Source organism: Gobius niger (assembly GCF_951799975.1).
Source record: "Gobius niger genome assembly, chromosome: 2".
Taxonomy (NCBI): Eukaryota; Metazoa; Chordata; class Actinopteri; order Gobiiformes; family Gobiidae; genus Gobius; species Gobius niger.
The window spans coordinates 19281999-19307985 of record NC_136853.1 but is presented as its reverse complement, the minus strand read 5'-3'; the positions used below and the strand labels follow the sequence as shown (position 1 = coordinate 19307985).

The 25987-nt window shown below is 40.8% G+C and overlaps 3 protein-coding genes across 5 annotated transcripts; 2 read left to right on the top strand and 1 right to left on the bottom strand.

The window, feature by feature from the left end:
* The first annotated feature begins 1074 nt into the window (after positions 1-1074).
* On the top strand, positions 1075-9710 carry fbxw5 (F-box and WD repeat domain containing 5). Its single transcript, XM_079582825.1, has 10 exons — positions 1075-1147; positions 2088-2283; positions 2599-2756; positions 2825-3008; positions 3091-3239; positions 5763-6095; positions 8215-8398; positions 8481-8628; positions 8699-8911; positions 9111-9710. Exons 2-10 carry the CDS (start codon positions 2097-2099, stop codon positions 9394-9396), a joined length of 1842 nt encoding a protein of 613 aa, XP_079438951.1. The 5' UTR covers positions 1075-1147; positions 2088-2096; the 3' UTR covers positions 9397-9710.
* Positions 9711-11394: 1684 nt separating this feature from the next.
* Positions 11395-23096, bottom strand: traf2b (Tnf receptor-associated factor 2b). Of its 3 annotated transcripts, none has more exons than XM_079582676.1 (11): positions 22961-23096; positions 18607-18804; positions 18146-18224; positions 17915-18013; positions 15176-15337; positions 15028-15102; positions 14859-14933; positions 13265-13483; positions 12876-13179; positions 12459-12607; positions 11395-12378 (listed from the first exon to the last, which is right to left on the bottom strand). In XM_079582676.1, exons 2-11 carry the CDS (start codon positions 18780-18782, stop codon positions 12160-12162), a joined length of 1557 nt encoding a protein of 518 aa, XP_079438802.1. In that variant the 5' UTR covers positions 18783-18804; positions 22961-23096; the 3' UTR covers positions 11395-12159. The 3 variants fall into 3 exon arrangements, with proteins under 3 accessions (XP_079438802.1, XP_079438801.1, XP_079438803.1); XM_079582675.1 differs by lacking the exon at positions 22961-23096 and adding an exon at positions 22460-22613; XM_079582677.1 differs by lacking the exon at positions 22961-23096 and adding an exon at positions 21998-22041.
* coq4 (coenzyme Q4 homolog) lies at positions 22660-25019 on the top strand. Its single transcript, XM_079582679.1, has 7 exons — positions 22660-22774; positions 22908-23063; positions 23917-24013; positions 24095-24197; positions 24272-24401; positions 24483-24576; positions 24814-25019. The coding sequence occupies exons 1-7, from the start codon at positions 22702-22704 to the stop codon at positions 24998-25000; spliced, it is 840 nt and encodes a 279-aa protein (XP_079438805.1). The 5' UTR covers positions 22660-22701; the 3' UTR covers positions 25001-25019.
* The last annotated feature ends 968 nt before the right edge of the window (positions 25020-25987 follow it).

Here is a 25987-nt window from a genome sequence, read left to right as displayed (position 1 = left end):
CAATTTTACTCATGTCAAAAGACCATTTAAGCTCAAATCAATCAGGATACAGGAAAAGTCCATATGATTAGTTTCTTTTTTTTCCTGGAGAAGACCTCCCATTCCCCCAATATGACCTTTGAAAAATCCCCGTACAATTATGTCAATTCAAAAAGTGATGTTGAATGTATACAAATGCAGCTCATTTAGAAAACAACTGAAAATAGAGAGCAGCTCATCAGGATAGATTAAAAGGTATGAACAGATTCTGTGTGGAGGAATGGTCTCAAGTTCATTGGCTTCTCGTACTTTCTCCGGCCTCTTCCACTGTCACAGGAATAGACTTAAACCAGATTTTTTTTTCATTTCAAAGAATGAAAGAGGAAAGCACTAGGTACAAACTCATCCCCAATCTTCCTGACATATTCGTAGCATCCCAGTTCTTCACAGGGACATGTCTAATGCTTTATTATTAGATCTGCCGTGTTTTCTCCACAAACGTCTGAGTTTACAATATACTGAAGGAAGACAAAACAAATTTCATTCACAAACTAGAAAAAATATCAGGTGTAGCTCCTTTAAAGCTGTTCTTATTCACTCGTCACCTGCTTTGCCTGTGTCCATGTGGTGGATGAGGGAGTGGTTCGTGATGATGGTCGGAAGGGCTAATGGCACAGATTAGATGCCACGCTTCTGTCATTCCACCCCAGGGCAGTTGTGGCTACAATGGTAGCTTAGCACCACTGAGTGTATGGTTTGGAAAAAAACTTGTCAACACAGGCTTGTAAAGCGCAACACAAGCGTAAGCCAATATTTGTATGATTATAGACATATCCATGGGTCTACCCTGTCCAGCACTGCCCTCTTGCGTTGGTTTACGGCGTAGCCTCATTTGACTTGTCGAGGCAACATTTTAGAAAAAAAAAAGAAAAAAAGAAAAATAAATATTATTCCTAGTGAATTATATCAAGTGATTCCATTTAAAGAAGGAAAGCGACAGACGTGATGTGTCTCGCGTCCCTTGAGCCTCGTGCGGAGGTGGATTAAGCGGGTCTGACGGGGATCTGTGAGGCGCTAGTCGAGTCTAGTCCCCAATCCAAAGAAGGATTGTTGTCTTCTTCAGAGGCTAACAGTTAGCAGCTTTTTCCCTACATTCTTGATTCAGCAGGTATGTGACAGCTTTTACAACATTCTCCTTTTAGTAAAAGCGATGAGCCCATATGAAACGACTCAGTAGTTTGTGAACACAGCGCGGCCACAGGCGCCGCAGACTGAAAAGTTGTCAGTATGTCGCTGCTCGCGCTGGGGACTGGCGACACTGATTATTAGCTCAGGCTCGGGCTCGGGCTCGGGCTCGGGCTCGGGCTCGGGCTCGGGCTCGGGCTGACATATGCAACATTAAACATGAATCCCACTGCTGTTTACGTGTCAGCCCTTTGAGACTGTGAGAGGACATGCCATGGATATGTGGTGAGGTCCAAACCACATATTAGGCGAATAACCCACACACAGGACTTCATTTATACATTTTCATACTGGTGTCACTCGCATCATCACATGACAGATATCACCATCTTTCACATGTTTCCAGTTATACAAAGTAAACACAAACTGCTTCTAAATGCATATAGATCAGGCCAAACTGTAAAGTTCAAAGTACAATAAAGCTATGTTAGAAAAGTGATAAAGCAGATGGAGCCCAGTGGGTAAATCCTTGTCAGGCCATTTAGAATCGTCTTGTTTCATGTCCATGTTTGGTTCACTCCTGAAACACCAGGGTTGTGTGTTTACCCATAAACCAATGGGCTGCAGGTTTGATTCCCTCTGTGATCAGTGAATAGTACCGATGAGTCCTTGGGCAAGACCCACTTAAGGATGTACGGTACTTTACTCTGCCGCCGGGCAGCTGTGGCTACATAGGTAGATTACCACCAGTGAGTATGACTGACGTGATGTACAGCAAGTTGGATATTGAATTTGTAACATAATGGACAAGTCTGAACCAGAAAAGGTTTTATTTTGGATTGGACTCTATTACTTTAGCTCGTTCTCCAATGCAAATATTTATGATGTGTGTTGTTGTTGTTGTTGTGACTCTGGCCTCACAGGATGTTAGAATGGACTGCAACCCAATTTTGCCAGACAGCCTGGTGTTAGAGATCTTCCTGCGCCTGCCCCATGATGCTGTGCTGAGTGCGGGTCTGACCTGCCACCAGTGGTTGGCCGTGTCCCGAGATGAGTTCCTATGGAGGGAGCTGTTTTACAGCTACTACCGCATCCCCCGCGCTGTGCCTAGACACCCAGGTACACCATGTGTCACAGAAACAAATGATGGTGCCAGATATACTTAGAATAAATGATAATGAAATCTGATATAAACAGAATATAAAGATTATAGGACTGGGTACAGTTAAAAGGTACCAATAAGAGGTGCTGTAAGTATTAGTAGGTAAGTAGACAACAGAAGAAGAAAGAAATTTACCTGTCCCACCCCAGCTTTTTATAGAATTTGGGAACATTATCTATTTCAAAATGTTTGTCCTAATCGTTGACTAATATTGATTTTTTTTTCTTTGCTTGATCTATGCCAATGATGTGTGTTCTCATGTTTGGTGACAGCGGCGGTGTCCTGGTACAGAGAGTTCAAGCGTCTGTTCGACTGTATTCCCTGTGTGGAGGTGCAGACTCTCAGACAACACACCGACCAAGTGCTGCACCTGGCGTTTTCCCACCGAGGGCACCGTTTCTCCTCCTGCTCCAAAGACTGCACTGTGAAGGTAGAGCCCTGACACCATGCAGAATGACCGTGCTCAGCTTATATGTTTCCCCTGTGATTTTTCCATAGTTGTGGGACACAGAGCGGCCAGATGGCAACATTTCACTGGTGCACAGTTCGAGCATGCGGCAGTTTAACTGGGGCTATACCCAGTTCTCCCAGTTCAATGCGGATGACACGCTGCTGTTGGTGTCTGGGGTTTATCTGGGCCCTCACCACTCCTCCTCCGGGGAGATCGCGGTCATCAGTTTGGGTAGGCACCTCATGTCCTCACATTACACTGATGCACTTCAGCACATGCAAGCCTTTTATATAAAATGTGTACTATGAAACAGAAAACTACACACTCTTGTCACGAGTGAGGAACAAGCCTTATGATGTGTTTGGCTGTTGGCTGAATGAAACTCACCTCATCTCCGGAAACCTGCACTGGATCGGGAACATGACGTCCTGCTCGGTCCTTTGGCTCAATAAGGCTTTCCAGGTAAAATTATAATCATTCTCTCTCTTTCCAAATACACTGTGCAATAGACCTTTTCGCTGCTGACATCATCAGTGACATGAGCTGGAGGCAGGAAGTGATCAAGAGAAATTAGATTAAACTAAAACTAGTGATTATAAGTGTAAAACTGCAAATACAAATGTGGTTCTGTTGTGGCTTAAGGTGCAAGAACAAGAGGAATGACTTTTGAGACGTTAAAATAAGGTTTATCTGATTTTTCCAACACTTATGCTCCGTCCACACCAAACTCAATTTGGGCATTTGTTTATCGTTACTATGACAACAGCTACAATGGAAACCGATACAGACGGCATCGTGTCTGTATCTGTCTAATAGAATCTTTTGGGAAACACAATTTTCTCTCTTTTTAGCCATTTTCTGAAACATAAACTTATTTATCACATGCAAATAAAGTCAAGTCTAAATCGGGTCCATATGGATTATTCACAGTAGATTGTTCAGTAGAAGCAAAAAAACTGCAGTCGTAGCTGGCTTTAGCATTAGCACGCTGCTAACATGAAGCATCATCTATTGGAATCTAGCCTCCAGCTTAGCCCGCAACGTTTACAATCAATTAAAGGGTCTATAGACACAATATTAAACAATATGGACGACAACAAAGCAGTCATAGATGCTTTATGTATTTCAACAAACAACAAGAGGCATATAACCTTTTTGAAGTACAACAACTTAATCACAATTGAATCAGAGTCATGACACAAAGACTGCATTGATAACAAACAAAAAATATCTCCAAACCTTGTTGTTCAGATCGCTACAACGGCGATAGTTAACCTCTTAACCCCCACCTGAACCGAGCACATTTTCTCCAGTTTGGCTTTACCCAAATCTGAAAGCTTCTTGACAAAAGTGTCAAAATAACAACAAAAATAAAGACGAAAATGAGGATGAAAATGCAACTAAAGTGCAATAAAAAGGGGACAAATACGTGACAAAACGCCACAAAAGAGGAACAGAAAGCACCGAAAATGCAACAAAAAAGCCACAAGAGAGTCATAGAAAAGTGACAAAAGAGCAACAGAAATTTTTTTAATGAAAAGGTGATAGGGATGTCACGGTTACCGGTGTAGCGCTAAACCCCGGTAAAAATGTTGACAATAATAATTACCGTCTTGTTGAAAAAATATTTTACCGCGGTGGATTACCGCGCCCGCGGTTTAGGCAAAGTGAGCCTTGTGAGCCGCCGTCTCATCTGCTGAATTTGCCTCAGGCGCACTCTGTCGCAACCAAAACAGAACTTTCTCAAAGCTGGAATCATGTCTGAGACGACAGCGCGCAGGATCTATCAGCCTTCAGAGAGGACCAAGCCTGAAGTCTGGGCACATTTTGGGTATTTTAAGAAAGCCGAAGGACAGTTGATAGAAGACAGTTTACCTGCAGGAAAAGGTGTCTCTAAATGCAGCAACACTTCGAACCTCTTGACTCTCCTGCGTGACCGTCTCCCACAGCTCTATAGCAGTAAGTTAACGTTAGCGTTTTAGCTGAAATGCTGATGTGGGACTTTGGGTTGAGGGAGAATGTAACGAGTCGCCCCATAGTGCGGCTGCAGCGCCACCGCCAGCATAAGCCGTGTCCGGATACCTCCGCACAATGGCACAATGCGTTACGGGGCTCCCGATTGCAATAGATTCACTCTCGCCGCAGTTTTATGAATTTAACAATGATCACTGTCTGATGGCATTTTTCCAAATCTGCAAAGGGAAAGCTCACTGAAAGGACACAAACTGAGAACAATTTCCCTGATTTAGACGGTTTATCTAGTTCAAAAATATTCTTCTTTGTTTCTGGCGCTATAAATAGTACATGTAATACCCTCGAAACGATCAACAACACATCGATATAGTTCCTTTACTTTGATGTGAAAAGTTGCACTTTTGATAAGGCTTTGTCTGTATTTTTTAAAACTTTTTTGAAACTATTTCAGTTTTTGCAGGACTATCAATGCTTTCTGAACATATTAACACACATTAAAAAAATACCCTGGTAATACCGAAAACCGTGATAATTTTGGTCACAATAACCGTGAGGTAAAATTTTCATACCGTGACAGCCCTAAAAGGTGATAAAAATGTGTGAACAAAAAAGCGATGAAAAGTCAAAATAGTGACAAAGCAAGGAAAAAGATCCATTTAGATGATTGTTGTTGCTCTAAGCTTAGGTTGCACTGGCTTATAGGCTGTAACCTTTTTGATTTGGGTAAAGCTGATACGAAGATCAGACAGATTATGCCCTTCCAGGAAATTCCCCCCCCCCCCAATTAAAACATTTGAAAACACTTTCATCGCCTATGAAATCAGCTTTATAGGTTTATTTGATGCTAAAATCAATAATGCTCCTGGGGAAAATTCAGCATTTTTCATAAATAAGTAAATAAAAGGTGATGATGTTTCTCCTCTATAAAGTGCATGTGATTCCTGTTTTATTTCACTTCTCTCTCAAATACTGACGCTCCTGAACACGTTTGAATGAGTCTTTATTTTCCAGGATATTGAGTCCGAGAACGTGAACGTCGTGAAGCGCCTTTTTAAGATTCAGAACATCAACGCCAGCACCATCCGCACTGTGATGGTCGCCCACTGCCGTCGCCATGACAACCCCGACCTGCTGCTGGACTACGAGGCGCAGTCCGAGGCGCGTCGGCAGAAGGGCCCGCAGCCGCAGCACCAGCCGCTGCTGTTCGATCTCGGGACTTCCGGCAGCGAGGATGAAGGCGACGCTGACGGCGAGGAGTGTGGGGGGCGGGACGCGACGCTCCAAGGCGTCCCATCCCCTCGACACCCTCTTCCCACATACTCCGGTCTGGAGCATGTGATGCAGGTGAGGCCACAGGAACACATTGGGCCAACGTTTTAATTCATTCAGTATGTGGCAAGAATACATTTCCTCTGGTGTTTTTTTTATTCAATATACTGACAGCCAGTATATATTCAATAGGAGGGTTTAAAGGTGCATTATGTAACTTTTTAAGAAAACAAAAAAAGTTGGTGCGTAATTAAGCTTTTTTTCCTGACCCAGTGGGTGTATGGGCGAATGGGCGGTTGTATGCCGCATTTACTTTTCGCCCCACGATCAACTGCTGTAGGTTTTCTGGTGACCCTCTTCAGCATGGAAAGCCTACCAGAAACCCTAAAAACAATTGATCCTGTAGCGTTGTAGAGGCCTCTATATATAGACATATACTTTCCTCTATAATGGAAAGTATATGCACCATGCTAACCACTCACACAGCCACTCGGTCACTTCAAGGTCAAATCCGCACTAATATCAACTTCTTTTCCGCATAAAAAGTTACATAATGTGCCTTTAAACTTGTGAAAGCACAAATTGCTAAATACCTGTTATCTAAAGCTGCGTAATATTTGATAATTGTCTTACCGATCTGTTACAGTGCAAGGGAAGCAAAGCCATGTTTGTGCCTATTATAGAGTTATTATTTATACCAAGGGTGTCCAAAGTGCGGCCCGGAGGCCAAATGCGGCCCTCAGAACAATTTTTGGTGGCCCTCGGCCTCCTTGCTGAATCGTCCTTTTTATGTAATAATTCTACCCATTTTCTAACCTAACAACTAAAATGTTATTGTGAGACAGCTGCTAGTCAAACGACCTTTGGCCTTTCACCCCGTGTACGCTTCAGTATGCGCCCCCCCCCATGAAAAAAGTTTGGACACCCCTGATTTATACCATGGTCTGGGTGAATACTCGATTCTGATTGGCTGGAGGGTGTCCACCTAGTCCGGCAACAGTTAAAATAACAGTTAAATCACTTTCTATATAGATACAGACGGCATCTCGTCATAGAAGGGGGCGTGGCTTTGCCGAGGGGGAAAATAGAATCTTTAGAGAACCACAATTTTCCACTCTTTTTAGCCATTTTCTGGTGGAATATGAACTTATTTATCACACACAAATAAAGTCAAGCGTAAATCGGGCCCAAATGGATGTTTTCTCACAGCAGATTCGAGCAGATTGTTCAGTAGAAGTGAAAAAACGGCAGTTGTAGCAAGCGCTAGCTAGCCGCTACCATGTAGCATCAAGTTAGTATTCAATCAATCAATCAATCAAATTTTATTTGTATAGCGCCCAACAACAACCAGAAGGTGCCCAGAGCGCTTTCCAGGATAAAAACAAGAATCATAGTAGACAAAAATAAATACAAAAACACATAAAAACAGCAGTCGAGTCGGTGGCTATGTATCGAAGGCTTTCCTGAAAAAATGTGTCTTCAACTGTGATTTAAAAACACTCAGCTCTGTGATGTTTCGAAGCTGTAATGGAAGTGCGTTCCACAGCTTTGGGCCTTGCACTGCAAATGACCGGCCTCCAAACTTTTTGTATTTGAACTTGGGAGTGACCAGGGAGGTGTGTTCAGAGGAGCGCAGAGTTCTGGCTGGTTCGTAGACCGTTACTAATTCGGCAAGGTAGGCCGGGGCCAGACCATTGATGGCCTTGAAAAGTATTCTCCGTTATTCATGTATTTATGGGCCGTTGAACCACTTTGCTCCTCCCCATGGCTTTGCATCATTATTTAGTAGAAAACTATAATCATATTTCAGCATTTGTTAGTCGTTTTTAATAATTAGAGAAAATTTACATTTTTTCAAAATTGTTTTCCCCCTTAACTGTTTTGAAAAATGACCATATATTGGCGATTCCAGAGATGTCGTCTGTATCTATCACTCCACTTCAGCTGTTTCCATAGTAACAATAAACAATTGAGCTGGAACTAGTTTCAGGTAAAACAGATTAAAAAGTGAAATATCTCCTGCCCAGGACAAAAAAAATAAGCAAACAGGCCTCCATGAACAGTTTCAGTTGGCGGGACCATGGTATAAGCGGGATAATGGACACCTTGTCGTGCATTATCCCTTTACATACATACATATGTGTGGTCAGAAAGTAATAATTGCCTGGTCTGCGCTGTCATTTTTCTCCACCAGAGTTGTAAACACGTCGGCCAAAGGGAGTTACAGATTGAAACCCACGTAGCTCAGCTGATGGGCAGAACTCACACCAAGGCTCCCGAGTCGAGCCGCATCGACCACTGTGATTCTAGCGACGCGGAGGACAAAACGTACCTACTGTTCACCACCGGCAGTCTGACGTATTCTCCACACCAAATTGGTAAGATCGGTGATAAATGGATTGCAATGGGTTTGGAAATGTTGGAAGAATGAGCGCTTTATTTTGTGTCGCTTGTTCTCAGGCATAAAACTTATCAAGCCCGAGCAAATGACCACGTCTGGGCCCGTTTTGGGAGAGGAACGCAGTTCAGATGAGTTTTTTGATTCACTGGACCATGTTATTGATATTCACGGTCACATTATTGGTATGGGCCTTTCTCCAGACCACAGGTAGGACGCTTGTCATTCTTTGCTGTCTGATTTGTAAGAGAAGTGTAACTTATTTCATTCTCCCCCACAGATATCTTTATGTTAACAGCAGAGCTTGGCCGGCGGGATGTGTCATCTCTGACCCCATGTCGCCGCCTCCCATCGCGGAGGAGATAGACCTTCATGTTATTGACTTGAAGAATCTTCGAGAGGAAAGAAGGAGCTTACGAGCGCACAGAGCTTTTACTCCGAACGACGAGTGCTTTTTTATTTTTCTGGATGTCAGTAGAGACTTTGTTGCCAGGTAAGTAGCATTTGCTTGTGCATCAATCAGACTGCATTAAAAATCTATTGGTTATCTTGGCATCGGTGTTTCATGCTGTATAACTTAATAATTCATGACATCATCAGGTGACGTCTTCAGGTCCAAAATCAGTTCTGTTCTGGGGTAGACCTCAGAATAATTGGAAACCACATCATTCTAAGTACTTTCTTGTCTACAGTGGGGCTGAGGACAAACACGGTTACATCTGGGACCGGCACTACAACATCTGCCTCGCCCGTTTGGCACACGACGACGTGGTAAACTCTGTGGCCTTCAGCCCGGCCGACCAGGAGCTGCTGCTCTCCGCCAGCGATGACGCGACCATCAAAGTGTGGCGCTCCCCTCGCATGGTCCGCCTGGCACAGGCTCCGGCTCGCCCTCCCAAACCACGGAGCCTGCTGACGTCCTGGCTTATCCGCAGCAAGAACCCACCTGCGACCGGTAGTGTCAATGGGAAATCTTGAAAAACAGGGGACAAGACTTGAATCGAGACTTACTGAACAAGAGATACAGTTTCTCATTCGTGTTCAGTGCAGCGGCGGCGGCCAAATGAATTTTCTGTCCTACTGCGTCGACGTCACTGATATTAACCTCAGTTGCTGAAATAGACCAGCAGAGGGCAACAGTCACCATGAATGCAAAGTATAGGCAAGCGCACAAGCCAATCCAGGCCAGGTTGAAGCTTTTGTTACACAGAGATGGTCAATGAATCAAGTGCAGGACCTACATAATAGAAATAGCACTCGACTTTATTTAAGCTCCATGAAGCAGTGGTTCCCAACCAAAACCCTTTCCCCCCAAATCAAACAAACAATGGTCACATTTGGAAATGTATGGCCATTTGCATTAATTATGTTAGTTTAGAATAATATTCAGGAACCGTAATTCTGCACACGTGTATCATTTTCCTTCAAAACAGAACCCACTGTTCAAACAAGGGCGGCACAACGAAAAAAATAATACAGTGTTATTGCAACACCTATCACCTAACACCTACGCTCCTATAAATTTAAATAAAACTTATATGCGGTTTGTTTTTTCATCATTAAAACTGTGTCAAAACAAACGAGAAACTAAAATGGGGAAAAAAACAAGGCTTAAGTGGAAGATATATATTTTTTAAACTAATAGAGATTTTAAAATATTGTTGCCTGGACTGGGCTGGTCCATCCTCAGATGCTTTTTCTCGCTCTACTCAAAAATCCAAGTCTGGTAAACCCACAAGCCAGAGGTCTGGAAACTCAAAAAGGATCTAAGGACGAAAACTCACTCATGCCAATCCAGACAATATTTGAAAATCTCTACAGCCATGGTTGGACGACTGAGAGCCTTAACAAACATAAAACTGAACTTTTGCACATTTCTTTAAGCTACAAAATGTTTAGTTTCAAGCTCAAGTCAGATGTAAGACCTCGGTGAGTCAGTCTGGGTAATGCATTACTTTATGTTAGTGATATTTTGTGCCGCCCTCGTCAAAACAAATCAATCGATCAATTAAAATAATGTTGAGACACTGTTGCCATGCTGTGACATCATCTGCATACCTTTTATCTAAAACGCATTAAATTACAATTCTATGAACCTAGTTTGGACGGGCTTTAGAGGCTCATCACTCCTGGTGAAGCTTTGGCCACTTAGGGGTCGCGACTCCAGGGTTGGGAATCACTGCACACAGGCAACATTGTACTGAAATTTAGCAGACTGACATTTCTGTGGAAAGATAAGAGTTCTCAAAAAAAAAAAAAAAAGTTCAAAACAATGATGGGAAAAGTGTCTGCAAACAAAAAGCTATTGTTTATATGTTGATGCTGATATTTAAAATTTTAAAGCATGAGAAGCTACACATAGTGATGTTAGGTGGATGGAAGTGTCTGGACCCGTCATTAAACTTGTGTGTGACATTGTCCCGTTTTAACTGTTTAACTGACATTATCATGAAGCTTTATCACTATGCAATTAAGTTATTTTCACGTCCCAGTAATGAGTGGGGGAATCTGACCAGCTCTAAAATGGTGGTTTAAAGGATTATTTCAGTTTATGAAATACTGTTGTTTTGAGAAAATAGTTACAATTAGTATGAGTCATTGGGGGGAGCACTTCTACAGCGGTACAGTTTGTCCGTATTTTACAAGACAAATGGGTTAATTTTACTCATATTATTTATGTTTTGTTTTGACAAGTGATGTGAGAGTTTGGCACAACTTCATTTTTTTCAATAAAAGGCTGACATTCTCCAATAACACAGTATTTGGTCTGACATGTTGGTGGCAGTGGTTCGGTGGGAGAGGCGATTGTCTACATACGACTTTAGTTTGGAAATCAGTTTACCAACATTTATCTTATGTAGTACGATCTGTATAAAACTCCCACTAGAATTAAACGCTATCACAGCAGAGAATTAAATGTGCAACGACACTGGAGTTCCCCTTCTCAAAAGCACACAGCCACAATTGTTTTCAACAAGATTCCTGCGCTCCGCATCAGTTTAATATTTTGTGACAGTATTTTTTTTTTTTTACTTAAAGATCAAAGAAAATGTATACAGAACAAAGGTTAACCAAACTATGAGGTTGATTACACAGTAATTAGGAAGACACTACACAACATGCTCATAATGGGTCGCAATAATCAACCAACACAAAGCAAAGTCCAGTGTATTATAACATTTTACCTAATGTCTATACACAACATATAATCCTGTTTAACTTCTATTATATTATAAGTAGCATTAAAGAGGCAGGTTAGTATTTTATATAGATTGAAATTATATAGAAACTAATACCGCCAGAGTCAGAAAGTTATTTCTCCAATATAACCCCAGACCTTTTCTCACAGTCCTGTACAAGGCACGTCTTTTCATGGGATCCTCTGAGAACCCATTCTCTCTGTTTTCTTTAGGCAAAAAATACTATATAAGCATGCACTAGCAAACCTAGAGGCTGATAAGTCAGAGTAACTAACCAATAATTATAAATTAATAACAAGGTGAAATATATGTACTCTATATGTAAGTATGCCCCGTTAATGACACTCTATTATAGCACTAATTTACAATATATAAGTATAGTATATTTTATTATTCGGACTAGAGATAATAAAGTGAAATATATAAATAATCATAATCTAGTGGTTCATATTTATAAAATATTATGACATATAGTTTCTTCATATATAATTATATATTATAGGTGTCTTAAGAGGTGCACAACTTCCACAGTTTCCACACCTCATAAACCTGTGAGATCAACAATAGCCTTTATGAATATGGTATCGTCGCGCAGATACGGGCTCTTCCCGGCCAGTTTGGCCAGCGGGCAGAAGAGGGGGCAGCCGCTGGCGATGTTCATCTCACTGATGGGCCGCTGGAACGAGGTGGAGGTGACGTCCGGCCGAAAAGCGTCAATGATGTGCTCGCGGTTATTCTGATCCAAAAGCATCAAAGTCACCTGTGGATAAAGACAGATCAATACAGGACTGACAAAATGATGTGTTTTGTAACGTAGTCGTCGTGTGATTTAGCCCGTACCTTTTGACTGAATGGCCACTTCAGAAGCGCGTCACACTTGCCCCTCATCACCACAAAGAACAGGGACAGGTGGGTTCCTCTTCCAGTGCCATCGCCATTTAAGTACAAGCGCAGGCACATTTTGTAGCCATATTTACTGGAGTAAAAAGCTGTGAAAGGTGCACCATATTACTCGGGGACAGAACAAGCTGATTTCAAGCATTTTCCATCCTTGACCCCTGGTTCATTTGTGCAAAACAGAGAAAACTTTCCACTTTGCGCCAGTTTTTGTTTTAGGAGGAAAGGCCCATAATGACAGAGGTAAACAATCAACAAATATAAATGCTGATTATTTACAATTTAGACATGGAGCCACATGAATGCAAGCTTCTGTGCTGCAGCGTCTGCCACAATAAAGCGTGTGATCACTTTGTTTACCTGGGGAGAACATGGCTGGCGTCCGACCGGCCACAGCCTCCTGCCGTCGCCGCGAGAAGTCGGTTATCTTCCACACAAAGATACCATCGTAAGTGCAGAACTGCAGCTCTCTCACAAGCTGCTCAGTTTCTGAAAGCTGCAAGTCCCTCATGGCCACTGTCCTCTCCAGCTGACGCACTTTAGTCGTCAGGTTTTCAATTTTGTCTTGATCCAAACGATGCTGCTGCGCAAACGCTTCCATCGTAACAGAACTCCGCTCCACCTCCCGGTTCAGGACACAGACTATGTTTTCTAAAGCGGTCACCTGGACAAACACATGCACATAATTAGTGTCCAATACACATTTTATGGCTGCACCTTTGTTCTTCGTTTTAGTGTACAAAACACACCTTTTTATCTAAATCCACAGAATGCACTAAAGCACTGGCGCCCATTGAGACCCCTTCCTCAGGAGCCCGGTACAGTCCCAGACCAGAGTCCTCCTGCCACTCGCCCAGACCGGATGCCTCCGCGCGGGTTCGCACCATGGACAGAACCATGGGCAGCAGCAGGCGCAGGTGCTCCACCGTGCTGCTGTTCTCATGGTCGCTCAGCTTTCCATTGTCGATCTGCAAACAGTGGATGAGGAACACGTCAACTAAAATCTGATTCAAAGTCCTAGTTATCATTCTAAAACAAACGTATTATTACAGTGAAGTGATTTCTTGTCACTGATTAAAGTGTTTATTTATTTTTTGAGGCTGATGTGATGTCATATCGCTAAGCATCATGGGATTAGCAGCAATTGTAAACTAATGGAGATTTTAAAAGTTAAAATACTGGAGTTATTGTTCACATTAAAAAACACCTGGACACTACAGTGTGTTAGATGTATTTACCTGCAGTAACTCAGCAGCTAACGGAGTTGTTCCAATGCTATTTTCTCCACTTCTTATACTGTTTTTAGCTAATGTTAGTCAATGGAAATGTATGCTAACAGCTGCAAAAATGGCAGATCTCCATGGTAACTGTGGGATTTCCCGAACTCTATCGGGCTTTACTGTAGACTGAATATGGTGCTTAAATATTTAGTTAAGAGTTACGCACAAATATTTACTTCTTTAGGACCATATTTTTCGGACTATAAGTCGCTCCAGCCTTGGCAACTACCTGGGCGTGGAGGCGTAACTGCACTGTTGACAAGCCTCTCCCGACACCACATAGTTCAAGCTCCCACTTGCAAACCCGTTCCTCTAGCTGTGGCCATCGAGCTTTTATAATGTGATTAGCTTTTTTTTGTTTTCTCGCTCACTCCACACTTTCTTTCTGCTGCTCGATTACTGTTTTTTAAATCTGGTACACAAGCTTACAGCGCCCTCTAGCGGCTGTGTGTGTGAAAATAACAAACATGTGAAATGATATATTTTCATTTATAAGTCGCACCTGAGTATAAATCGCACCCGCAGCCAAACTATGAATCAAAATGTGACTTATAGTCCGGGAAATATGGTATTACAAATTATGTCAAAATCTTGTCTGGAGGACAAAGATAAGAATAAAACAGTTTCCACATTAAACAGAGGCTTGCACTGCAGAGCGCCGGCTGTTGCCTGAAGCAGCCCACACGCCACTAGTGATAATCATAGCAAAGTTCAATTGTTCTTTGTAATCACAGTACATTGTATTAGGGACAATATATTGATTGCCAACTTATCCTCCTTGCGACATTAAGTGACAGAATTTCCATATCAGAAGAAGCCACAATACCTATTACGGTACACATTTTTATGTAATGCAGCCAAAAACAAAAACGCATGGTAACTTAGAAATGTGCAAAAGTTAAAGTGTTTCTCCTAATTTTGTTCCATTATAGCCATGGTCCCAATTTAGTGGGTGTTTTTTCCGCTATTATTTTTTTAGAAGATACTGTGCATACTTAGTAGAATATTGCATTTTTCCCTCATATCGTGCCTTGTTTTGACCATATAAAAACACTGTACTTACCATAGCTTTACAGCCCACTTCACTGAATGGACATGCACTTTTAGACTTTGCGCAGGACCGGAGGTGGTCACTGAACTAAAAGTAGAAAAAATACACAAAACTTGAGTGTCTCACAAATGTCTGCAGGGAAATGAATGACGCAAGTAAACGTGTGATCCGCAGCAGTCACCTTCTCTCTTGGGATCTTTTTCTTGCCACACTCTTTGCATTGTAAAGGAAACTTCACGCAAATCTCGTCATGTGCCTAAAGATCGAGAGAAACGTTGTCTTTCCCAGTTTCTGGACATGTTTTACTCATAATCGAGCTCAAAACGCACCTTGATTTCCTTGTAGTTGAACGTCACTTTGCAGTATTTACAGTTGAGCGTCCGCGCTTCACACTCTCTTTCATCGTGCCTTTCCTTCTCCGAGTGCAGGATTAAGTTTTGGCAGGCGCTGCACTGGATCTTCTCGAATTCGCAATGGCCTTCATGTTGAGCCTGGAACACACACAACAAACAGACATGACAGAAACGCTTGTAGTGAAAAGGACCAGGACATGTTCAGAAAATGATTAAGTACGCGATTTAGTTTACTCAGCCTTTGTCTGATTTATTTCCAAAGAAAATACCAGAAATATATATAAATATAAAAAACTAATTCAGAAGAATGAGGTACACGGAACACAAACTACGTATGTTTTTATGTCAGTATGAAGCTTTTGCCACTCACAGATTTACTCACAGTGGAACGAGAAACTATTATTTTTCTCAAATCAGAGTGCAGATACTTCAAAATAATATTACAGTACTTTATAAGTAAAAAGTACCGTATGATCATTAACTTTCCATCACTGGCTTTTAATGCGCATTTTGAAGTTTCACATCAGTAAGGAGTGATGGAAACACCACATTCGCAATTATAACCCTTAATTTGCATAAACAGTTTCTAAATGAATAGAAATATATATATATATTAAAAAAATAAATAAAGATAAACATTAAAGATAAAGCTTCAAGAAGTTACTCAAGTACATGTAATTGAGTACTGAAGTAAAAGTAAAAAAAGGACTTGGTGAAAACATTACTTGAGTAACTGTTTGAGTGTAAAAAAAAAAGAAGACAGTTTGAGCATGAACATCTGATTTATGTTTTAGTGTTGACGTAAAAAGGACAGACAAGAGTTTTCTACTGGACAGGACAGGGGGAACAGCATGGGGACATTTGAAAATGGTTGCACAGTATTCTGCAGCAGAAATAACAAGCAAAACTAACAGCTTAACATTCATAAAATTATTCTTAAGGAAAATTCTTCTAGGAAAATTAATGCAAGCTTAAATTGTTAAAGAAATTGTTGAACATGAAGCTTTTGTCACTTACAGATTTATGTTTTCATCAAGTGAGAGTATTGTTACTTCAAAATAATACTACAAGTAAAAGTAAAAGGTTCTGCATCATGAAACTACTCCATGAAGAACACTTACTTTAAGTATACATGTATGTACTTGAGAAGATGTAATGGAGTACTACCAGCCTAGCGGTATTTAAGTAAGTAAGAAGTAAGTGCTTTATTTGTCGTTGTACAATTGTACAAATTGCGTTCAGGTGTTGGATTAGTCCTGAGCCGCTGCCTTTGTGGGCCAACCTGACCAGCATGTTTTTGGAGGTAGAGGAAACCGTAGCACCCAGAGGCACCTCCTCTGAAACGGTGCAGAGCCTCCTGGGTTTGTCCCTGTTTCAGAGTGTGGTGTCTCGCACGGGTCAGCTCCACCAACTCCTCCTTCCTTTTCCTCCTGCGCAGCTCCCTCCGTCCTCTCGCCCCTTCTCATCTTCATTTTTGTCCTCCTCCTTCTCCCCTGGCTCTGACGCCATTCTTCACCTGAGAGTCACCTATGAAGCTCCGCCGTACAGTTGAGCCAGGACTCAGTGAAAATAAAAACACAACAGTCTTCACCATCTTCTGGGACGAGCGAATATAATCCAGTTTACTCTCCAGTGAACGTACATTAGCCAGAAAGATAATTAAAAGGCTTGGCCGCGAGTCTTGCCCGGATACCTCTTTGTTTGCCCCTTTTTTTTGTTTCCGGTAGCGCCTCTTGTGACGCCTCCACTGTGCTGCAGGTGTGGGGGCTCTTGGTGCCTCTTCAGTGTTTTAGAAGAAGAAATGTGTAGGTCTCAAACGTCTTAATCTTATCCGATAGCTGTTTTTAAATGTAAAAAGCTGTTTCCTTCATGACCATTATAGACTCTCTGCAGTAAAAAAATCCGCCTAACCTCATGAAAACACGGCAAAAGCATCCAGTAAAACAATGTGGAACACAGAAACTACAGGCAAAGACAGCATTCTTTTACACAGTGGTTTTGCGGTCTGCCATTTACAATTATGCATAAGCAGTTCAACCGTTTCATACACCATTTGGTTTCACGTGAAACTGAAAAGCTAGGGGGGAACTTTAAATGTAATAGTTATAAAAAATAGTGCTGCGTCAGTCGAAGTCAAGTGAGCAAAGAAATCCACCCCATTTCTGGTAAGCAGGCAGCCACGTTCAGACGCAATAGGCAAATACACTGGAAAGGTAAACAAAATGGCTTTATCTGCTGGACAGGTGATGAATGTATCAAAGCACAACAGTTCTCACTCTGTTGTGCTTTGATACATTCATCACCTGCCCTTTAGTGTGAACTGCACCACCAGTAGTTTGAAGTTAAATCCCTCCATTGACTTATAATGTCCGTTGCGCATTAACAAAATCTCTATACGCACATGCTTTTGTGCTCTTTCTTTCTCTCTGGATTAATAATAGCTTGAAAACATGTTTCACAATTAGCCCTATGAACAATTCTTTTTATTTTTTGGTATTCCCCCACAGAGGCGGATGCTCTGTGGTTACAGGGACTTTCCAGGCCATGTCCAATTTCACTTCCTGTTTGCTGAAGCACACGCTGTAAGAGGAAACCTTAAAGGGGAAATTCACACGGCATGAGCGTCAGCATGCCACTGGGAGGAGTTTGGGTTTTCAAAACACTTTCAGATGATCAAACTTTTTTACAACAAAACAATAAAAAAGTTCACCTTACCTCATACTCTTTAATAGATCCAGTCCAGGGGCATCCCTCATTCAAACACCTGGCTGGCAGACTGGCGATCTCCCTTCCTGCTGCATTGTCAGGAAATGCCTGGAGACACATGAATAGATCAGTGACTGAAATCCCCCGCCAGTCTGAGATCACGCTTGTTCCTTGTGGTCTGACAAGAATCAAGCCTTATCAGGGAAGTGTGATGACATGAAATATTTCCAGCCTACTCACCTCATTGCTATTTAAAATGGAAATAGGCTCTTCGTATATCCCTTCATCCCGACAAGCTTCACAAGGCTTAGGACCATCACTGAGAAAGAGAAGCTCCACAATGAGTATTACGATCATAAAGGTTCTGAACACTGTCCAAATATCTAGAGTAAAAGTATGGCACTGTAAAAAAACAACAATTCCCAACCGTTTCCAGCCCCCAACTCTAATCTCAATGATTTTTGTTTAGAAAATTGTACAAGGACAATTACAGAACTATTATCTTTCTTCTTCTTCTGTTAAAAAATCATTCCACAAATTCTTACAGTTACACAGTTTATACAAAGAAAGACTAATCAAGTAGTTCTCAATTTCACCTTTTATCGGCAATAAGTACCCTCTGCTAAGTGTTTGCAGTATGAAACATTGGGAAGCTGCAGGTGTAAAATGTTTGACCATAAAGACATTCATGTTTAAAGTACCTGGTGAGCTGTTTGAAGCAGTGGACACAGAAGCGGTGGCCGCACTGAGCCTGGACGGGCTTTCTTAAAACCTGGACACACTCCTGGCACTTATATTTGTTTTCCATCGGCACCGACAGCACGCTGAGGGGGATCCCTGGCAGTGAGTTTGGGCAGTCTAACGAGATTCGGGCCATTGTACGCCATTAACCTGGTACCCTGTCAAAAACAAACAAACAAAACATAAGCAACAAAACAAAACATGGCTGCAATCCGGCGTGGTGGGTTTACATGCATGAGTCTCATCATGTTCATTAAAAGTCATAGTCCACAGAAATATATATATATATATATACACACATATATATATATATATGGCTGCCATTTAATTTTTCATGTTTAATTGATCACAAACAGATGTGTAAGTAATTGTAGTTTTACACAGTTTAGTAATTAGTTAGGGTCGGCCTAAAGATGGAGCGCTGCATTAATGTGTTTCAGAACTCATATATTTAACAGAAGTTATACTGTGACATAGACACAAAGAACCAAACAACCTCCTGTAAATGTCCTAGACTAATGTAGGACATTTACATCTAGTAAAACTAGGGGTAAGCCATCTGCCAAAAAAAACTAAAACATTTTGATATTATCAAGTGCATGTGGTGCCTCTATTGCCTTCAAGGGGAAACTAAAGCTATTAGGGCTGAAACAACTAATTGATTATTGAAATAGTCTACAACAATTTTAGTAATCGATTAATCGTTTTCTGGTAAACACAGCCTCAAATAGACCAAAAATGATATGAAAATGTTGTATTTTTTTTTAAATAAAAAACCTACTTGGCTTTTAAAGTTAGAGTCTGTAGAGTTTTGTACATGGACAATTTCATAAAAATCTGTCTTTGTCTCATCCAGTCAGAAGCAGAATTAGCACCAAGAGCCTCAACCAGACATTCACTTTGTTTACTCCATCAACAAGTCCTCAAGCCATGCCACATTAGCGTTATGTGATAATAACAAAACCAAAAAAAAATACAACTTTCATACACCATTCACAGCCACGTGATTAATCGATTAATTGATTAATTGATTAATCGTGAAAATTATCGGTAGATTAATTATATTACCATTAATTATATTACGATTACCAAATAATTGTTAGTTGCAGCCCTAAAAGCTATGATTCTTCCTAGAGTTGACTCTTTGCTGTGTTCTCTCGGTATGAAGATAAGATAAGATAAGATAAGATAAGATAGGACTTTATTGATCTCACAATGGAGAAATTCACTCGTTGCATTTTTTTGGGGCAATTTTTAACTTTTCTCATGTGCAACTTCCAGGTTGATGAGTGACATTTTTCTGCATTTCAGCTGAAGTTTTCTCTTGGTTTTTCTTTGCATCCATAATTTTCCTGCTGTTTCCCGAAATATTAATTGTTCTACCTGACCATGGTACAACAACTGCTGATTGATACTCTCAGTACCTTGAATATCTTTTTTATAACCCTTTCCCATTTTATACAGTTCAACTGCCATTTCTTGCAGATCCACTGACAATTCTTTTGCTATCCTCATGACTCAGAAACCAGAAACGCTTATCTTTAGTGGCCATTCAAACTTTTTTGTGAAAAAAATATGAGGGAGTTTTCTTATCATTCATATTCTCTGAAAAAAAAAATAATAATAATAATAATAATAAAAAAAAAATATATATATATATATATATATATATATATATATATATAGTCATTGTGCAGGTGGTTGTAAAGTGACACTGATACAAAAGTTATAACATTCAGAAAACTTAATTGATCCAAAGGGCAATTCCTTGGTAGTACCATCAGAACATTTCACTGTGTGTCACTCCCAACTGTTCAGACAAGAGTCTGACTCTGCACAAGGTTTTGCATTGAAGTTATTCCACACGAGTTACTTTACTCTAGTGTCGTGCAGCCTGACAGTGATGAAGAAGACCAACAACATATTACACTTGCAAATACTTGCAGCAAGGATCAGAACAGCCAGTACAAGCTCAACCCAAAAACATGCAAATATGTGAGATTGTGACAGGTGGCTCAAAAGCTAAAGTCTGTTTGGGTGTCGAGAAAAGACTTGTTATTCTGCGAAGTTAATGTACATGTTTCTCACCTGTTCCATTTGTGAATTATTTTCGACAACCTCTGTGGTTTTATGTTTGTAAATATCTTAATCATATGCATAAAAGAACCCAGATTATAATCTGGGTTCTTTCCCTGATTATAATGTTGTGCAGAAGTTGAGGATGTTATCAGCTTCGTGACAAGCATATACTTGCACAAGATCAACATGTTCACAGAACGTTGCAAATGAGCAATAAAAACACGGTCAAAGTTACACTGCACATTGTTCATTGACAAATGTGAAAGAAAAGAAATAGGACACTACCCAGATTACAGTGGTTGGTTACAGAACAAGGAGTGACTGGAAGCATTTCATAGACATGCTAAGTATGCTTCATCATACAATATCAAATACTTTGCTTTGTCATAATGTTGTGTTGTCACTAAACATATAATAAGTACTTCTGACAGAGGGCCACTAAAGAAAGTGACATGGCATTGATATAGAACTTTGACTGCAAATAATTTATTTCTATTTGGCAAAGAGCTTCAGAGGGACCTAGAAGCAGGTAGGTTAGCCAAAGTAGAAATATAAAGTACTGTATGTTAAAAAACAACAACAACCCAACTCTAAGAAGTACAGTCACTTCAAAAAGTCACTCAGGTACATGTGCTTGTGTAAAAGAGTACTACCCGCCTCTGCCCATAACTAAAACCTTATGACTCATGAGAAAATAGACACAACTCAGCTGACCACGAGACACTTACGACCGCAGAACATACATCAACAGATTAACCTGGAAACAAATCACACCTTGTTTGAGGAGTGAGTTGCTCATGGCAAAAAAAAAAAAAAAAACACAACTTAACCTCAGACTTAAACTAATAAACCTCTCCCTACTCTGAAAAGCTGGTATCTAATCAACCTTTTACACAGTGTGTGGGCTTTACCAGTCAGTTACATGACTCACACGTTTCCAAATAAGACGGTATTGTTTCCCAAGACTATGCTGAACTTTGTGTAGTGAATGTGAAAGTAGACAAGAGCACTGAACATGAGAGATCTCTACACACCTTGATAGGGCACATGTTATACCTATGTAATAGCCAGTAGTCAACACAACAGCTCTCATCAAAACACAACCTTCCAGCACACATGATCAAATATAAAAACAAACCCATCGTTACTAAACTACGCCACCTTTCACCAAGTGTAGGCTACCAAAGTATCACAACTACAACAGCAGCAGTCCTCCCCAGAGCAAAACTCCTCTGCCACTCCTCAACCAAACAAGTCTGACTGTGTACTCACCCTCCTGCAGTGCTCGACTTTATACTCACACATACTGCACATAGTATTTGAGTATTGGGTATTTCAAACAGCGACACACCCACTCCATTTATGAGCAACACACACGTCACCATAACGAAACCACACTTCAATGATTAAAAAAAGATCCGTGCGTTTCATTCACTGCATATTCACAGGATTATACTCAAGTGTTTTAGAGCGATTCAGTTTCAGTGATGAGGTGTCAAGACAAGTAAAAGATCAAGAGCTGATTTTTTTTTTTTTGTTCCTTCCTGTGCCCATGTGAAAGCTACGCCACCACGATGCACAGTCATTACAAACAATACGCAGCTAGACTGACTTAAGTTCAGACTGCAAATGTTGTGCAGCTTTTTCCCGACAACGCGTGTTTGTCATCTCCACACGTAACGCATAAGCTAAAGCCAGCAACGCCAGAGTAAGCAGGTTTTTCTCCAAACTAACCTCAATCCCTTTGTAAATTTAGTAGAAGATGGAAACCGAAAGTCCTCTTGGAGAAGGACGACTCAACCTTTACTTGTTTACAGTGAGAGACACTATCCGGTTTGAGCGTGTTTAATCGCCTCACGGGGGCCTCGGGGTTGTGAAGTTTGACGTTGAGTTCAGGGTAACCCCGCTCAACGGCGGTGTCCGGGTTTCGAAAACAAACGCCTGTCTTCCCGGCGCATGCGCAGTAGCGTTCAGAAATGTGGCCGCGCGCTGTCAGACGCCTGCTCCTTCTCAATCACCGAGGAGGACACTGTGGGGTTTTAGCGGCAGGTATCGGCATGTTTTATCATGACAAACATTTCACATTAAGCAAAGACAATCTAGTTTGTGTTTATCAGACGTTTGGCTAATCTAAATGACAGTCTAATCTAAATGTAGATCCCCAATGTCCACCTTCTTCCAGGAGCAAACTTCAAAGCGACGTACAGAAGCATCAGCGAGTTTACAAAAACCTACCATGAAGGTTTATATCCCGGACACATCCCCACAACTGTCCTGCAGAAAGGACTGTTGGCGATCGGCTCCGGAGTGGCTGCGCTTCAGGACCCGTACAGACATGGTGAGGACCGCTGTACCTTGTGTCGTCCAGCCTGTGCTCATGGGGGGGGGGGCCCTCCCGAGCTCAAAGTGGGGAATTACAACAGCACCTTGCTTTTAAGTTTCTGACTGTGCTCTGGAATTTTTTTGTAACATCTGCAGTAAATCTATCTGTTAGACTGAATTTAATATATATATTTTTTTTTTAACATTCTTTTTATTGAACATTTTCAAGTTTTTAACCGTCCAGTACAGTACAGATATACATTTTACATAAAACATGTTTTCCATGCAGATCCAAGTAAATCAACACAAAAATAAAAACAATTCCAAGTTGTTGTATGTCAGACAAAAGTTTTAATGTATTCTATCATTTTGCTTTGCTACAAATGCCGCATATTGACCTTTAATACAGAATCTCAGTCTTTCCAAAATAACAATATCTAATACCATCGCTCTCCACATTTGTATTGAGGGTGGCTCATCCCCATAATAGTCATAACAGCCTTCCGAATAATATTAATTTTAACAGACTCAAGTGTATTTCTGTGTAATTTCAAATGGAAAATATTGAAAAAAAAGTTCCCTATAGGTTCGTGACCCACTTTTGAGTCACACTTTATACATATCACCTAGTGGGATGTTCTGCAAGGACATTTAAAACATTTAAAAATACAGTATAAAAAGTACTTTAACAGGTATTTGATCCCTTATTTGCATCAGAATAATAATTCTCAAAATCATATTGGGGGCCAGAGGTTCTGTGCTGGATGGCCGGAATTGGCCCCTGGGCCTGACGTTGCCCTTGGTGTTAAGACTGGGCATATTTTATACACTTGTCTTTTCACAATTATTTTCACGCATGTCTCTTGTAGATATGGTGGCGGTTTTGGGGGAGACTACAGGTCACTTGGCACTAGTCAAACTAAGAGACGGCATGAGAAATGACCCGGAGGGCTATGCCATACTAACGTGGGTAAATATTTGATACAAATATTGGTTTTGTAATATTATTTGTGTGTACACATAAATATATATCTGTTTTGTTTTTAGGGAAAGGCCCAGAATACGACTGTCCACTCTTGATCTAAACAGGATGTCCTCAATGCCTGACGGGTCATTTGGACGAGAATACCTTCGGTTTCTGGATGATAACGTATGTTCAGAGACATCAAACTTAACACATTTCCTTCATACATACTTTTATTAGATTTTTTCTTGATGTCTCAGCACGTTACACCGGATTCAAGAGCAGACGTGAAGTTTGTGGACGATGAGGAGTTGGCCTATGTCATGCAGAGATACCGGGAGGTGCATGATTTCTTGCACACTTTACTCGGCATGCCGACCAATATGTTGGGTATATATTACAATTTATTGACTCTAGTTCATGTTCCTTTGTTGCAACATTAACAGTGCGGTGCTTTTGTTCTGATTTCAGGCGAGGTTGCTGTAAAATGGTTTGAGGCCGCCAACACGGGACTCCCCATGTGTGCCCTTGGAGCTGTGCTGGGACCTCTTAGGCTAAAACCAAGGTGAAATAGACACTTCAGTTTAAATTTCAGCTTGTGAAATGCCGGTGTTTCACCCTGCATAAATGCGCATGAGGCAGATAAAACGGCAGCTGTGTGTGGGCGCAGGAGGAAGCACCTGTGTTTCTGATCACCCTTTATAAACCAGCTTACCTGGAATAGTGTATTCTTCCTAATTTAGCTGTATACGTCATTGCTCTTGTCGGTTAAGTTAATGATTATGTTATGTGTCTTTGTAAGTCATTTGCAGACGCTGTTCAAGTCCCTGGGCCCATGGGCTTTGCAGAATGGCCGTAAAGCTCGGTGCATTCTAGATGTTTTCTATGAGAGGCGATGGGAGCAAAGCGTTGAGGACCTTCGTGAGGAACTTGACATCGAACCACCTCCTGTCATTGTCGTCACTTCTCAAAAGAGCACAACCCATTAATGACGATAGACTGGAAATGTCACTTTTGTTTCACTTCTTTTTTTGTTATATTTTACTTTATTGTATTAAACAAATCAGACTTTTTAAAGCTCATGTTGAACAGCATCTTGTCTTGGCAAAATTGAGCAGAAAACTATAATAAAACTTCAACTTTCAATGAAGTTTGTTGAAGAAGCAGATATGGGGGTAATTTTGGAGTCTTAGTAAAGGCCTTCAGACTTTGTAACATAATTTCACAGCACTGATCTGTTTTATAGATTCACAGTACCTTTGCATGTCAACACACTACATGGACACATTAATACATTTGGGTTACACCAATTAGTTTTAAAGGCACTATACCTGATTTTTCTTTTTTTTTTCTTTTTCAAGTAAACTCAGACATTTGTATTTGTATTATTTTTATGAATTTGCAGGCTAGTTTTCCAGCATTTCTGTAAAAGGGCCCCCTCAAGTTATGAAACAAGCCTATAAACTCATCCCTGTGAAGAATTGGGATGCTGATATGTTAGAAAAGTTAGGAACTACTTTCGATCAAAACTAACATTTTTATTCAGTTGCTTCCTGTCATTGTTTTCGTTAAAAAAAAAATCTAAATATATCAAAATAATTTTTTTCTCAAGGTATTTTCACATCTGTACGATTTAACATGGACGACAGACAATGTAAAACAATATATATCAAGTAGGTCAAAGGAAAATTCCAAATATAAGAGTCTATGTCCTACTAGTTACAAGTGTTCTTTAGCAGAATAGTTAATCACAATATGGCCGCCAGAGCAGGACATTAGTTAATGGATTACTATGGCAACACCTTCTCTAGTTTTATTATAGATGCACGTGGGCAGGTTTCATGATCAGAGCCATAGACCAGCTTGCAAACATCACAGCCGGCTCTGGGTTTGGTGCTGCTGCCCTCTTGTGGTAATACCAGGATATAAATGACGCAAGTTGATAGGCCAAAGACGAGACGTAAATCGATAATTAA